Source organism: Camelus dromedarius, chromosome 20 (assembly GCF_036321535.1).
Source record: "Camelus dromedarius isolate mCamDro1 chromosome 20, mCamDro1.pat, whole genome shotgun sequence".
NCBI lineage: Eukaryota > Metazoa > Chordata > Mammalia > Artiodactyla > Camelidae > Camelus > Camelus dromedarius.
This window is the reverse complement of record NC_087455.1, coordinates 13,645,158-13,662,307: the sequence shown is the minus strand read 5'-3', so window position 1 is coordinate 13,662,307 and position 17,150 is coordinate 13,645,158. Positions and strand designations below refer to the sequence as shown.

General features: G+C 33.5%; 1 protein-coding gene and 1 pseudogene across 3 annotated transcripts in view; one reads left to right on the top strand and one right to left on the bottom strand.

Annotated features, from left to right (window-relative positions):
- ATAD2 (ATPase family AAA domain containing 2) overlaps positions 1–17,150 on the bottom strand; it is a 58,344-nt gene that overhangs the window by 21,701 nt on the left and 19,493 nt on the right. For all 3 annotated transcript variants that reach the window (XM_031439581.2, XM_064476867.1, XM_064476866.1), the window contains exons 9-13: positions 12,116–12,223; positions 8,770–8,878; positions 8,351–8,466; positions 4,331–4,505; positions 3,366–3,454 (exon numbers count right to left, since the gene is read on the bottom strand). In XM_031439581.2, the coding sequence (XP_031295441.1) occupies positions 3,366–3,454; positions 4,331–4,505; positions 8,351–8,466; positions 8,770–8,878; positions 12,116–12,223 (597 nt within the window). The remainder of the gene's footprint in view (positions 1–3,365; positions 3,455–4,330; positions 4,506–8,350; positions 8,467–8,769; positions 8,879–12,115; positions 12,224–17,150) is intronic.
- Positions 12,248–13,404, top strand: LOC116148873 (histone H3.3C-like; annotated as a pseudogene).

Genomic DNA, 17,150 nt, shown 5'->3' with positions numbered 1-17,150 from the left:
AATTTCACATAGGAACTTTAATAAGTTCTCAAACAAGGAAACAACATAAAAAAGTACTAATAATATGTATCAAGCAGACAAACATTACCTAAAAATCATAACATGTTTCACCATGTACACATTATCAAAAACCCCCAAAATAAAACAGAATATACATAAGCATAGAGATATAGAATTTTAATTATGTTTTATTTTGGAGAGAGAATAGTAAAACAATCTCCACATCTTCATCACCCCATTTCAACAATTATCAGTATTCCTTTTTTATGTCTTCACTCAGTAGCTTTATTTTTCAATTTTTTTTCAGGGGAAAGTGCAGGGGTCAGCACATTTGGAGTGCAATGGATAAGCCTCACCCTAGGAATACCACCTTCGTGATCATAGTATCTCCCCTGTCAGGTACATATTCACTTAATAGCTTTAAGTGAATTAACCCCTCCCCAATCAACCAAACAAAAAATCTCAGATATATCATTCAATCCATAAATATTTCATGTTAAGTACTTCATGTATGTATTTGAGATAAGGACTTTAAAAATTTCCACAATACTACGACACCAACATAAACGACAAGAATTCCTTGATACTACCCTATGTCTGATGTCCCTGTCTCATAGTATCGTTTTACATTTGATTTGTTCAAGCCAAGATACACACACTGCACTTGGTCAAACATCCCTCAAATCCATAACAGTTCCCATTGTACTTCCTTCACTTTTTTTTTTCCTTCCTCCCATACCAATTATTTGTTGAAGAAACTGGTTCATTTGTCTTGTAGAATTTCCTTCCCACATTCTGCATTAGGCTCAATGCTTCCTGATAGGGCCATTTAACTTGCCCTCTAGCTTTCCTATTAATAGATGCAGATTAAACTAATTGGGAAAGCATACTTCACAGGAAGATACCATGTACTTCCTATTGTATACCTCAGGAGGCACATAATACCAATTTTTCATTTAAGATCAGTGGATTGGGTTTAGCTGAGATGCTATCAGCTTAATCCACAGATTATAAACCTTACCATCAACTTTTCCACCTTTCTTACTGTTTTTAGCAGCCACTAACAATTATCGCTTAGATCAGGGTTTCTCAGTCTTGGCACAACTGACATATTGAGCCAGATAATTCTTTGTTGTGGAGAGCTGTTCTGTGCGTTACAGAATATTTAACAGCGTCCAGGGTCGTCACCCACGAGATGCCAGTAGAGCATCCCCTTCCAGTGGTGACAATCAAAAACAGACCGAGACATGTGTCCCCTGGGGGGCAAAATCACTCCCAATTAAAAATCAAAGGTCTCAATACACTATTTTATAAGGGGTTGCAAGAGGGTTATTTTTATAATTCAATAATCTCCTTTGTATTTACTGTGACTTTTCTATAGAGAACAATGCTATTTCATCAATATTATTAAATTACTCTGAATCATGGGTACAGGAAAGGAAAAAAAATGCTTGATTCATTCTCTATCAATTTTCAGAGTAATGAGTCACTGTCTCTGCAACCTCTGAAGTGACTGATTAAGTTATTTAAAGAGACAATTAAAAACTGATGATTTTTCCATATTTGATGCACTTTAATCTGTTGGGTCATTATTACTTTTGATGTTCAGATTGTCCCATCTTCAGCCAATGTAAACCCCTTCAAAATTGGCTGTCATTCTGATATGAGGCCATCAGTCATTCACTTCTAGGAATTACAAGATATTCCAGGGTTGTCTTGCTATTTTCTGCCTAAATTCTGATATCCAGCATCTCTCCTGAAGAATCCTAGTCTTTAGAGATCACATTCTGAGTGCTGTATGAATTACCACTGGACTGTGATGGGTCCTAGGCCTCTTTAGTGCCCAAAGACAGGGATTACTTTTTATTTTAAAATAAAATTCATCATGAGTTCATACTGTTATTTCCAATTCAGAGTAAAGATTTGACAGTTTTAACTTATTTTATATTTGTATCCTCTTTCTCTTCAGTTAAAAATTTTATTTTCTAATGCATTAACATAATCACTTATTTACATTATCCTACATTATTATTACTAACAATAAGATAAAGAATACAGCTTATGTACACCTGAAACTAACATTGTATATCAACTACACTTCAATAAAAATAAATACAGCTTAATCATGTTCAATGTGCTAACTTCTAAAAAACAAGACTTGTACACTATGTTTCTCATAAATATATATATAGCATGTGCTTGCTAAAATTATCCTATAATTTTTGTTACTAAAATTTCACCAATCCTTTTTAGAACTGTTCCAAAATACAGTAAGTATTCAATAACTTGATTGCCAAGTGATAGTAGTATTGTTAAATATTTTTCTAATAACACAATGAATATAGTATGGCTGATGATAAAATATGTACTATATAAAAAGTATGTATGATTACTGGTAGGGTAAGTGCAGACACAACTATTTTAACCATAACAGTAGTTAACATTTGAATGTCCTCAGGGCAACAAATGAAATTTGATAGCATCAAGTCAAAAAGGGTATCAAAATATAGTAAATAGGTGTTAGAAAAATCAAAGCCTATCTATCACTCATACTATATCTTGTTCCTCTTTCATGTTACCTGCAATAAAAAACAATACTGGCATAATGAATACATGCAAACATTTGCTTTCAGGTATCCCAAATTAAGTAAGTAATTACAGATAATTCATGAGACCATCTGAAAAGAAGCTCTGAAAACTGAAGATGAACTAGGGTTAAAAGTAATTTAGATTCAAGCCGAGGTAGTGGCACTAATAAAAAGTGCTCCTTTGGGTAAACAGTTATCACAGAGGAGATGCAACTTTTCCATTCTGAAAATGAGGAAACTGGGCTAGTATTAGAAACTTAAACTAGTAGTCAAACCCTAAGACACGTTTTGTTTGGCCTAGGCAGCATCTTAAAAGCATTTGAATTAGTTGGCAACGTTTAAAACATTTTTAACACAAAAATTTGAATATAAAAGAAACAGAAATTTTATTTTCCAAGTATGAGTCAGCTTTTGCGCTTCAATAACAGGCTACAGCTTAAAAAAAAAAAAAAGGGCTATGCTCTTATGATTAGACACTTAGCCACACTTCCCAGCCCTACTCTTATCACTGGCGTGTCTCACTTATTTGCCTTACCTCGCTGACCAGTGGGTATTTAAGTTTATATCACAAGTTAAATCTGTAACCAATACTGTGCTTGAGAACACTCTGCCATCCAGAACATGTTCACTTTTTCCTTTTGTACTATACACTGGTTTCTATTACCAAACAACAGGTTTGTAAAGTTTTTTCACCACTTAACATTCTATCTCTCATGCAGTATCAATATGGCTCAGAATATAGGAAGAAAAGCAGAAGTTCCATTAAGTAAGTTTTACCTGTGAATTTGATCTTGCCTGCTTGAGCGTACTGGAGCCAGACCATCGATTTCATCAAAAAAAATAATTGATGGGCGCATCTGATAGGCCTAGAAAAGCAAGTCCAGTGACTGAATGTTACTATGAAAAACTTCAACTATGCAGACTGAATATAAACCATTTTAATCCATTTTCATTCCAACTTGCTTATAGAAATTTATACTTTTTAAATCTAAATGTAAATTTAGGAACTACGTTCTAAGGATTCAGACTAAATTGTAACAGCATACAGTTTAAATTTATTTGCATCTTCAACCAGAAATATTCAAAATACACACTCCACTGATTATATACCTTAGATTTCATATAGCTGTAATTATTGGGAAATAAGAAATATATAAGACCAACTGTCAAAACAAGACAAAGAATAGAAGACAGTGACATAGCCTTCGTCTATGTCAGGATGGGAAAACATTTAACAAGATGCCGTAGTTTAAAAAAAAAATCTATTTCAGTAAAGTTAAAATAAAAAAAACTCACTGAGTTCTACAGAGACATAAAAGCATTTGCAGCAATATGCCTCAGTAGATCAGAATGTATTATCTCACAATGTGCTGTCAATACAATCTGGGATATGAAACTGAATGCCGCTCCAGGGCAGAGCTCATCTTCAGCTCACATACTGAAACATAACTCACTATTCTGTTTCTTTAAATATTAGGCTACCACTCTCTCTCTCTTGACATGAGACCTAAGATGCCGAAGAACTTAGATTCAATTATTTCTTTCTCTTACTATAAAACTGTTCATCATAAGTGGGTATTATCATGGCATATGAAGGGAAATAATCTAGAAAGATTATATATTTGGTCTAATTCTTCTGAGTTTATGCCTGTGAAAGGTGATTAAATGCAATTTTTATCTAATTCTCACACTCTTACATCTACACTAATTCTACTCTATATAGGTAAATTTTCATATCGTACCTGATCAAATAGCAATCGCAGCTGTCGTTCAGATTCTCCTACCCATTTACTCAGACAATCAGCACCTTTCCTCATGAAAAATGCTACTCTTTTATCCCCTTGACTGCACTCATTGGCAAGTGCTCTAGCAACTAGAGTTTTTCCAGTTCCAGGTGGACCATAAAACAAACAACCTCTGTAAAAGAATAAGTATTATTTTAGTACTACTTTAAAAAGTAGACTATTTAAACAAAAGTAGAAACCAATATCATGAACGCACTCAATTAGTGAAAGTAAGTAAAACAACTGAAATATCATTTCAATCCACAAAGCACCACTTAAACGCTGGGAATTAACACTGATATGACAAAATTAATATTAAAACTAAATAAAACCCTTTATTTGAAACACATTTTCTTTTATTCATTCATCATGCTCATCATATTCCCTTATCTTGCATAAAAGTCATGATTAAAAAAACTTTGACAGTTTATTCTTATAACGTATCAGGGAAAAGAATAGCTAATTTTATCTATAATCTTTGGTCCTAGCGTCAGTAACACAATACCAAAAGTCTTGCAAGAAAATATGCTAGGAATGAACAGGAGAGAATGTAAGATGAAAAGAAGAGAGAACTCAAAATGGTAGTTGGGTGACAGGGATAAGGACAATGTAAAAATTTAAAATAATTTTTGGTGAAATCACTACACTGTCATGGAATAATGTACAGCTTTTCCATATATTTGCAGTTATTCACTGTCTCAGGATAGAATTCTGAGAAAATAGGTTATACTCATAATCTTAGCAGAAATAATCATCAAATAACTGCTCTTGAAAAGAAACATTTAAGATACCAGAAAAACAGAAATGACAAAATATGAACAGCCAAAAAAAACCCAAAAACACAAGTGGTGAATAAAATCTGTTCAAAGCCAAAATTAAACCATAAAAGAAGAATAATAAGACATAATCAAGCAGCAAGAAAAAATGAAGTAACTGTTAAGAAAACAATCAGACAAATAAATGAAATAAACCATAGTGATTTCAATGTACAAAAGCCAAGACAGGAACAGATTTTTAAAATATATTTACTGAGCCAATAATCTTATTCATGAGACTATATCTTAGAGGAGGAATTAAGGACTCCCATAAAGAGGAAGTGATGTGATATTCATGACACTGACATCTGTGATAATTAAAGCAGGAGACAACAAAATAGCCAGCAGTAGCAGTCAATTAAGTAAAATGTGAGATATCTATGAAATGGAATATTATCCAGCCATTAAAATGGAAAGAGAACATACCATAGGAAAATAACAATTTAACACAATCATTTAATTTTTTTTGAGGGAAAATGTGCAAAAGGAGAAATGTAAGAAAGAAAAAAGAGAAAAATTGGGAGGTTTGTTGTTTCTTTTAAAATTCACTAAATTACTTTAACGAGATACTTTCAACATTTCATGTAACCAGTAAATGCTATTATTTAATATTAATATCTTTTTCAGCAGTCTTTTTAACGTTTTAAAAATTTTTGTTTTTTATTGAAGTGTAGCTGGCTTACAATGTTAGTTTCAGCTGTACAGCAAAGTGATTTAGTTACTATCTTTTAGGGGGAGGATACTTAGGTTTATTTTTTTTTTTAAAGGAGGTACTGGAGAGTTAATGTCTTTTTGATTAAAAAAATTTTTTTGAATTCACTGATGTTTATAATTGATTCATGATATGTAACTTTTATAATGGAAAAGGGGAAAAAGCCTACTAATTTTATAAAGTTTACTTAAATCAGTGTTTCCAAAGAGGGTGATTTAGGGAAAAAAAACTGTATAAGGAAAAGGGAATTAGGAACTAGGGTTTAAAAATGGGTTGATAAATAAGGTATAAAAACTAGAAGAAAAAGGAAGAGGATAAAGAAGTACGGTGATATAAAAAGTTCAAGAGTAGGCTTCCAGTTAAATGAGACAGACTGAACACATGGTTTTATCTGTGCATTCCTCATTAATTCTGCTAAAGTGCACAAAGCAAATAAAGCAAACAACAAAAAGATGACAATACTTGAGATATCCCAACAAAATTTTCCAAGTTAGAATGCAGATGACACCAGAGACCTGAGAAAGCTAAAAGCCTCAACTAAAGAAGCACCTAATAAGTAAGCTAATTTGCAAAACCTCTCTCACAATTTAGAGGCAATTCATCTCAAGGCAGAAGTGAAGGGTGTGGGTGAAGACAGGACAGAGTAAAACATTATTAAAGAACAATGAGACCATCCTGATCCCCTCTCCCTGCCCTGTGCAGGCAGCCTGCTTGGCTGGTTTACTTCCTGGTAGAGGACAAGATGAGCTGGTGCAGGAATTAAGTTTAAAACTCCATACTAAATGGTGGAAACTCCTAATCCTTGCTCAGGTCCACTGCTGAAACGCTAGCAGCCAGGCTCATACAGAAGACTGGAGGACTCATCTCTGGGGAAAAAACACTCTTAAATATAGACTTTGAGAACTTCTGGTAAAAGAATCAGCCCCATCAATCACCCTAAGGTGAGGCCTAGAAGTTAGTCCCTACTAGTGAGCTTTAAAAAATATGCTTCACTTTTAAATATTAACAGAGAGCTAAAGATTACTAGAGACTTAAGAAAACCCTCTCATATTAAGAAGACCAAACAAAATCAGAGAAAAAAGGTAAGAAAGGCAGATTAATCCGGAAGGTCCAATATTAAACTGACATGCATTGAGGGACAAAAAGAAGAGTGAAAATACTACAAAAGAAGTAATATTAAAAAACCTTCCTAGAAATCAGAGCCATGTTTCCAGGTCAGGAAGGTATAGTGCAATGAAGGAGGAAGGGGAAAAAGACACAATAGCGTTTGGTTACATGACATTCTCAAAAACAAAATAAATAAAATAATCTCCCATGCGGCCTTTTTCTCAGGATATTCCTACAATATACTCTATTAAAACACAGCTATAAACCAAAAATGTCCTAGTTGAATCTAGGTAGCTGGGAACCCAGCACTGAGAGAAACACAAAGGAAATCCCATGATGAAGGTAGTGGGAAATCCCAAGACTTAGCTGTGCTACAAGACTAAAGCAACCAGTCCAGATGGAAGCAAGAGAAAGGAGGCTCCAGGAAGATGTGGCTAGAGAAGTAAGGAGGAGCCAGTAGATTATTTGATATGTTTAACTGTACTGCCAAGAATTTTACAGCTCTAGTAAAAACTTTGTGGATGAAGTGATAAGTACATATAAAACTAATTATAAAACAAACAAAAAGCAAAACAAACAAACAAAAAACCCAAGCAAATATTAAAGTTGGTGGGGAGAGGAGGGATATAAAAGAGGAAATGTAGGCATAATATATTATACATGGCTCAACTGTAAGAAACATTTATATAGTCATAAAGCAAACATTGAAAATTGATCCAAAATTTTTATATATTTATAATAAACTACTAGAAGTATTGAGGAAGAGGGGAAAAATGTATGTACATGGAGGAAAAAGCCAAAGAGTCACTGTTCATAGTTAAGTCTACAGATTATGTCTAAAATAGAAAAATTAAAAATTATAGTATAAACTTATTATTGAGACATGTACAGGTAAATAGCAGCTATAGGAGTTGAAAGTAATTGACTCTGGGAAATGAGAATTGAAATGGAGGAGGATAGAGAACAGACCACTACTATTTTTTTATGTAAAACTTACAGTATTATTTGACATTTGAAATTATGAACATATATTACTTTGACACAAACTTAAAACTAAATTACAAAAAGGAAAGAAAAAAAGTAAGGTGTATGTATGGGAGGAATTTTACTAAATGTAGGAAGAGCCATGGAGAATGATTTTTTTTCATGGAGAATCTATTTTGAAACCTTTTTAAAAATATTAAACATTAAGAAAGTAAAAATATTCAAAGCATCCAGGACCTTGCAAGTATAACAAGTATAACAAATTACTGTAGAACTGAAAAATTTCAACAGAGAATCATGATCTTTCTAGACACAGCACAGCACAGATTTTGGCTAAAATTAAATGTATAGTTAAATTACCTAGGAGGCTGAATTTTGAATTTTTCAAAGACTTCTGGATAAAGTAATGGAAACACCACCATCTCTTTTAGAGCTGCAATATGATTAGACAAGCCACCAACACTATCAAATCGTACCTGGTAATGGAAGGGAAACATTGACATTTTTAGATTTGGAGTCAAAATTAAAATCTCACTCCATTCCCAAAATATACCCAAGCCACACACAGTCAACTGAGTAACAGTATCTTAATTGTAGTTCGAAGATTAAAAAAAAGAAAGAATTACCTCCCACCCCCTACACACACAAAATAAATAAATAAATAATTTTTTTTAAAAGTCGATAAAGATTGATTTTAAAAAATTGGTTTCTTTTAAAATTTTTCACTAAAACAAAAAACAATATTACAGTTCAAGAATACATCCCAAGACGGTACCCACTGAAGAATCTAGTTGCATTGGATCAACATCAGCAAGGCTTGCTCCAATTTTTATTCGATCTTTATAAATTCCTTTTAATTCATCTTTCCGAAAATTCAGTGGGAGGCACCTATTTTAGAAGGTTAAAAAAAAAACACTCATCAACTCACTTTCCTTCCCCAAATTCCATGTTAGAATATAAGTATTTTAGAATAAAAAAATTCCAATTGGAGCAATCATGAGATTATGTATTTTAAATTCCTCATTTTCTTTAGAAGTTGAGAATTTAAATATTAGGAATATTTATATTTGAAGCTTTACTGTTAAAGATATACAATCAAATGAAAATACCAGTTTTCAAGATACCACAGCACCATAAAGTAACTCAAATAGTTGAGAATTCAGACAGTATCAATATATATTATAATGATCACGTCTAACTTAGAGTGTTTACCATTTGCTGAACACTGTTTTAGTTTAGGTGCTTTGCATGTATAAATTCATTAAATCCTCACAATATTCTTATGAAGTAGATATTATTTCCCCTATTTTAAAAGAAAATTGAGGCACAGAAAGGTTAACTCAAATGCCCAAGGTCACACAACTAATAAGTAGCAGATCTAGGAATCAACCCCAAGCACAGCATGTCTTTAGACCTGCAACAACTCTGCTAATCTACCTCTTGGCAAAATATCCATAGTCCACCAGCATTTGGATCCATGTCAATCCTCTCATGCAAGAATGATTCACTACTTTCTTAATTACTTTCAAAAACCTGCTTGTTTTATAGACAGAAGAATGAAAATGCCTATGTTAAAGGTTAAGATACTTGTTCCAGAATGTCTAAGCAAAGGATGCCTGCTGCAACTGAACACAAGTAAAAGCGCACCATTCTCACCCCAAGTGACAATATTCACTAGTCTCAAACTCCACAAGGAATTTATACTGCGAAATCCAAGACAGAAAAGTTTTTAATTGTAGCTTTTAAAAAGGTATTTCTTCACTAAGTCTTAATAGAAAAATAACTGCATAATATACAATCTACAGAATTAGATGAACATTTATATGAAATGAAGGCAAAGAAAAATCCAAGTCATCTAAGTACACAGCTTTTGAATGATCTAACTCATTGCTGTCCAATAGAAATGAAATGCAAGCCAAAATGTAATTTAAATTTTTCTATTAGCCACACTAAACAAAGAAAAATTAATTTTAATATATTTTACATATCCCAATTTATCCAAATACTATTTCAATATGCAAAATCAGTGTTTTAAAAATTGAGGTATTTTACATTATCTTTTTTGTACTAAGTTTTTGAAATCCAAGGGTGTATTTTTTACAAAAACTGACAGTGAATCTCAACTCATACTAGCTACATTTCAAGTGTCAACAGCCACAGGAGACTAATGGCCACCATAATGAATGGGGCAGAGCTAACATGGTAAAAGCCTAGAGCTTAGGATACAAAGAATGATTGGTTTGCATGTCCCTTCAATTATTAGTTTCCAATGGCTTCATCAAGCATTGTTTTCTACCCTAAGAATATATTATTACAATCCAAGCACTGTATTTTTTTAAAAAATTGAAGTATGGCTGATTTACAATGTTGTGCTAGTTTTAGGTATAAAGCAAAGTGATTCAGTTATACATTTATACACATATATTTTTTCAGATTTGTTTCCATTATAGATTATTACAAGATATTGAGATGTAGTTCCCAGTGCCCTACAGAAGGTTTTTGTTTGTTTTATATATAGTAGTGTGTATCTATTAATCTCTGACTCCTAATTTATCTCTCCCCTTGCTTTCCCCTTTATTAACCTTGTTTGTTTTCTATGTCTTGTGAATATGTTTCTGCTTTGTAAATAAGTTCACTTAAATCATTTTTTCAGATTCCATATGTAAGTGATATCATGTGATATTTGTCTTTCACTAAGTATGATATGTCTTTCACTTAATATGATAATCTCTAGGTCCACTCGTGCTGCTGCAAATGGCATTATTTCATCCTTTTTTATGGCTAATGGTCCACTGTGTATATACATATATCACATGTTCTTAATCCATTCATCTGTCGATGGATACTTAGGTTTGCTTCGATGTCTTAGCTGTTGTAAATAGTACTGCTATGAACACTGGGGTACATGTATCTTTCCAAATTAGAGATTTTGTCTTTTCCAGATACGTGCCCAGAAGTGGGATTGCTGGATCATATGGTAGCTCTATTTTTAGCTTTCTAAGGAGCCTCCATACTGTTCTCCAAAGTGGCTGCACCAATTTACATCCCCACCAACAGTGTAGGAGGGTACCCTTTTTTCCACACCCTCTTTAGCATTTATTATTTGTAGGCTTTTTGATGTTGGCCATTCTGACTGGTGTGAGATGGTAACTAATTCTAGTTTTGATTTGCATTTCTCTAATAATTAGCAATGTTGAGCATCTTTTTATGTGCCTGCTGGTCATCTGTATGTCTTCTTTGGAGAAATGTCTATTCAAATCTTCTACCTATTTTTTGATTCAGTTGTTTGCTTTCTGACATTGAGTTGTATAAGCTGTTTGTCTATTTTGGAAATTAAGCCTCTGTCAGTTACATCATTTGCCAGTATTTTCTCCCATTCTGTAGGCTGTCTTTTCAGTTTTATGGTTTCCTTTGTTGTGCAAAAGCTTGTAAGTTTGATTAGGTCCCGTTTGTTTATTTTTCCTTTTATTTCTTTTGTCTTGGGAGACTGACTTAAGAAAACATGCTACGATTTATGCCAGAGAATGTTTTGCCTATGTTCTCTTCTAGGAGTTTTATGGTGTCATGTCTTATATTTAAGTTTTTAAGCCATTTTGAGTTTATTTTTTGTGTATGGTATGAGGGAGTGTGTGAGGGAGTGTTCTAACTTCATAGATTTATACCAAGCACTTCATTATTCATCTACCCACCCACATCTGTAAAATGGGACTAACCCTTGCCCTGTCTGCTTTACATAATTATCATGAAAATCAAAACAGCAGATTCAGTATACGTGAATTTATACTATAAGGAGTTATGAAATGAGTTAACTTTCAATTTTCCTTAAGAGCTCTACAATAAGAGTGTATTATTATAAACAGAAAAAAATTAATTTGAAATAAAAATAGTCATTTCCTTAAGTTAGTGTTTACCAGGCAGCAATTTTGGTTTTACAAGAACATATATATGATAACTTGTTATTAGTCTGAACTGTAAATATTTCACACAAGATGGTATTCTGGTTTATATATTAACCTGTTGAGTAATTTTTTAATTTAGTCAAGCTTTATCTATTCCCAAATTATTCATCCTTCTTTCCACTTAAAAAAAGAGTTGACAGTTTAAAAGTAATCAATATGCACTTGCCTGTTGATAGCTCTATTACGGCTCCTTTTTCTACGCCTCTCAAAGTGTTGTTCATCTTCAGAAGAGGAAGATGATGTTGAGTCACTACTGTGGATTGCATGCCTTCGCCTAAAGAGGAAAACTGAAATCATGATGGAGGAAGGCAGGAGAAAAAAGGCGTAAGATATAAACATCAGAAATACCTCATGATCCAAAAAGGTTTATTATAAAATTAATATATTTGCTGAATCAATAAAGTAAGCTTTGTTGGTTCAATCTTTTGAAGGGAATAAAAGACTTGGATAACTAAGAGGAAAGGAAAAAAAGATAGGCGGCTGTGGTTGAGCTCACCATCAAATGTTCATTAAGACAAAACCAGGCAGAGTGACTTAGTATAAAGTCTCTTAATATAAATCAGTTATACTCAAAGAGAAAGGTGGGATGAAAAGGGTATTAGATATTAGAATCTTTGGGACTGTAATTTTAGAAAGCATTTTCAATATTATACTACATATAATTTCACATTTAGAAGGGAATCACCTATTCTGAAATGTCAAAAAGCCTTAAAAGGAGGACAATTTTTATGTAAACCAAAGGGAACCAAGAAGGGTTAAAAAAAAATGCTAAGAAATAGTGAGAAATAAGATGACCTTTTATCTATATTATATCCTCAACTCTAAATTCACAACCATTATTTGACAGTTGTGTAAGTGTGGGTAAGTTTCCTAATCCATATAAAGTCTCAATTTTTCTCTCACACAAAAAATAAAAAGATAAAAAAAATCAAATTGTGTTCGCAGCCACTGCTGCGCTACCGCCCCTCTCCAACGTCAGGGCCGCCTCTAGCTTGTCGAGTTCCAGCCTAAGGAAAAGAGGGTGTAAGTAAGGAGGTCTCTATACCATTGCTCATACAAAGCCGACTGCCCACAAATCGACTGGTGATAAAGCACCTAGGAAGCAACTGGCTACAAAAGCTACATGCAAAGAGTGCGCCCTCTACTGGAGGGGTGAAGAAACTTCATCATTACAGGCCTGGTACCGTGGTACTCCGTGAAATTAAACGTCATTAGTCCACTGAACTTCTGATTCGCAAACTTCCCTACCAGCGTCTGGTGCGGGAAATTACTCAGGACTTCAAAACAGATCTGCGCTTCCAGAGTGGAGCTATCGGTGCTTTGCAGGAAGCAAGTGAGGCCTGTCTGGTTGGACTTTTTGAAGACACCAACCTGTGTGCTATCCATTCCAAACGTGTAACAATTTTGCAAAAAGACATTCAGCTAGCACGCTGCATACGCGGAGAACGTGCTTAAGAATCCCCTATGATAGGAAACATTTCATTCTTAAAAACAAAAACAAAAACTCTTCTTCCTGTTATTGGTAGTTCTGAACGTTAGATATTTTTTTCCCATGGTGCCAGAAGGTACCTAAATATATGATTACAAGTGGCAAAATAGGGGACAGAAATCGGGTATTGGCAGTTTTTCCATTTTAATTTGCGCGTGAATTTTTAATATAAATGCGGGGACATAAAGCATTAATGCAAGTCAAAATGTTTCAGTGAACAGGTTTCAGCAGTTCAACTTAATAACAAATAAACCTGTTAAATTTTTCTGGACAATGACAGCATTTGGATTTTTTGAAAACCAGTAAATTTCTTATTAATGGCAACTAAATGGTGTTTGTAGCATTTTTATCATACAGTAGATTCCATCCATTCACTATACTTTTCTAACTGAGTTGTCCTACATGCAGGTACATGTTTTTAATGTTGTCTGTCTTCTGTGCTGCTCCTGTAAGTTTGCTACTAAAATACATTAAACTAAAAAAAAAAATCTTAGGCTTATTGACAGTATTAAAAAAGATGCTGAGTGCTGCAGATATTCACAAAAATTTTAAATCACTTCCACCTTTGCAGAATTGCAAAAGACACATAGGATAAAAACAAAGAATCTGGCTGGGAAAACCTTTAATCATTCTATTGGCTCAGGGTCTAGAGCATTTCCTAAGTCAGAGTATAATCATGGTTAAGTAGATATTTCCAAAAATATAATATATCCACAATCTATTATCTGCATAATTTAGGTCTAGAATCTTATACCTAAAAAATTCTGAAAACAAATGTTTCCATTATTCACTTAGCAGTAAAACATGATTTGAAATGTCATAAAGGTAATTCATAATCTTTATTTGTCACACTTAACTCTGACTACTCATATGTTTTGCTAGAAAATTAATACATTTGACTATGCAGTGCTGGCTCAAACACGCCTACAAATGTTAATGTTGCACATTGCATATGTTGTATGTTACCTTCATAAGTACCCCTCACTCCAAAATCTGAAATCTGAAACATAAATGGACCCAAGGGTTTTGGATAAGGGATTGTGGAAAGACAGACATAAGTGAGAAAATAATCCACCATCCACCCACTCAGACACACCCAAGACCGTTTTTGTGATCAGCCTGAAACTAAAATCTAGTACAAGTCTCTAATTTTATATGAAAAACTTATTTAGTATTATCATTAATATTACAAAGAGACTATAGTTACTTATTATACATAACTGTATGTGACTTCAGTATATACTCACATAATTAAGACCAACTCAACAATAAAAAGGACTAACAATAAATGTTTCTTGTACCAGGTGGCAGACATATTATTTAATTTAATTTAATTAAAACTTTGGATAAGTACATACTAGTAGGTTCATTTCACAGTCAGGGCCACTGTGGCTCACTATTTAAATAACTTGCTCAAAGTTTCAGAATTAGTCAATGATAGTGTCAGAATTAAAACCTCTTGTCTATTTCAAAACAAAAAACAAAAAAAATCCACATTCAGTACACTACCATACAGATGATTTCCAGTTGTTTATTTTATAAACCAATAAAGTTATAAGTAAACAATAAAACCTTGCTGACTGACATAAAGTTTCCCAAGTTTAATCTGCAAGTAGGGATTATTTTTAAACATTAAAATATAGTTACTGTATCAAACACATAGCACTTAAAATGTGCCAGGTACTATTTTAAATATTTAACATGTATTAACTCATCTAATTCTCACAGTACTTTGAGATACGTGCTATTGTCTCCATTACACAGATCAAAAAACTGAAGCATAGAGAGGTTAAGTAACTTGCAAAAAGGTCACTAGTAAGTAGCTGAGCTGAGCTCACAACCTAGGCAGTCCTAGTTCTTCACAGTTACTCTGTAGAAAAGCCAGTGTTTCACTTTAAAAAAGATTCTAGACACATATACCCACACTCACTGATCTTTTCTTTCATTTCACCGAGAGCTTTTAAAAAAATGTAGCACGGAAAAGCACTGGACCAGCACTGTGGACCTAACCAGAGTGTCTAGAGTTGCCAGTTCTAGTTAATTGAAAACTCGTAAGATGTACTTGGGATATTAGTGAAGCAACTGTGCCATTTATGTTACCTGCTTGCTCAAAGGGGGCTAGGCTGATGCCAGAAACTGCAGACTGAAGCTAAAAAAAAAAGCTTAGATGACTAGAGGTTAGCAATCGTAAGGAAGAAAGGGGTAAAGCTCAGTGGTAGAACACATTCTTAGCATGCACAAGGTCCTGGGGTTCAATCCTCAGTACCTCAATTAAAAAAAATAATAAGGAAGAAAGAAAATCCTGCTTAAAGGCAGCATTCCTGAAGCTCTGCTATGTATGTATGCCAAAAGACCCTTGGAAGATCCTGCACTGTGGCTGAAAATTCACTGAGAACAATGTTCAGACAATTCTTTGGATGTACGCTTTGTTTCCATGCCTAAGTAGAATATGAACTATACACAGAAGCTGGTTTCTTCAAGAAAAGTTAAAAAGGCCATGCTAAATGACTACCATTAAAGTTTTTAGAAGGAATGAGATGTTCACATCAACTTGGCAAGAAAACTTAAGAAAAAAAAAGTTTTAAAGGCTACATTCAAAAGGTCAGGTAATAACAAGTGTTAGTAAAAATGTAAAGAAATGGGATTCTAGTACATTGTTTGTGGGAATGTAAAATGGAGCAGCCATTTTGGAAAACATTCTGGCATCTCCCCAAAACATGAAATATAGTTAGTAACTGATTCAGCAATTTCACTTCTAGGTCTATACCTAAGAGAAATGAAAACATCTGACCACACAGAAAGCTGTATACAAATGTTCAAAATAGCATGCACAACAGCAAAAAAGTAGAAGCAACCCAAATGCCATCAACTGATAAAGGGATAAACAAAAGAGGGATAAACAAATACAGTGTATTTATACAATGGAATCTTATTTGGCAATAAAAAGGAATGAAGTACTGATACATCCTACAATGTGGATGAACCTTGAAAATGTTATACCCAGTGAAAGAAGCCAGGCACAAAAAATTCCACTTATATGAAATATCCAACAAAATCCATAGAGACATAAAGCAGATCAGTAGTAGCTTAAGGCTGGAGGGATTGGAGAGTGATAACTAAAGAGTACAGGGTTTCTTTTGGAGGCAAGAAAAGTGTTCTAAAATTGACTGAGGTGATAGCTGTACAACTCAGTGAATATAATAAAAAGCCACCAACTGTACACTTTAAATGGGTGAACTATAGGGTATGTGAATTATAACACAATAAAATTGTTTATCAAAAGAAAAGTTTAAAGGGAGTTATCAAAACCAATACCAAGGTTATTAAGTCAAATAATGTGACTCAGCATACAGCTTAAATCTCTTGGTTCATATGTTAAGTGTATCAGAATCCTCTGCTGTCTATGAGATCCAAGGGCAGGAATTCTGGCTTAGTCATTATTTATTTATTTTTTTATTGAAGTACAGTTGATTTACAGTATTGTGTTAGTTTCAGGTATACAGCAAACTGATTCATTTTTTTTCAGATTATTTTCCATTACAGATTATTACAAAATATTATAGCTCCCCATGCTATACAGCAAATCCCTGTTGCTTATCTATTTTATATATAATAGTATGTAACTGTTAATCCCATACTCCTAATTTATCCCCCCACCCCTCCCTGCACCATGTCCTAGTCATTTTTATATTTATAGTGCTTGGCACATGGT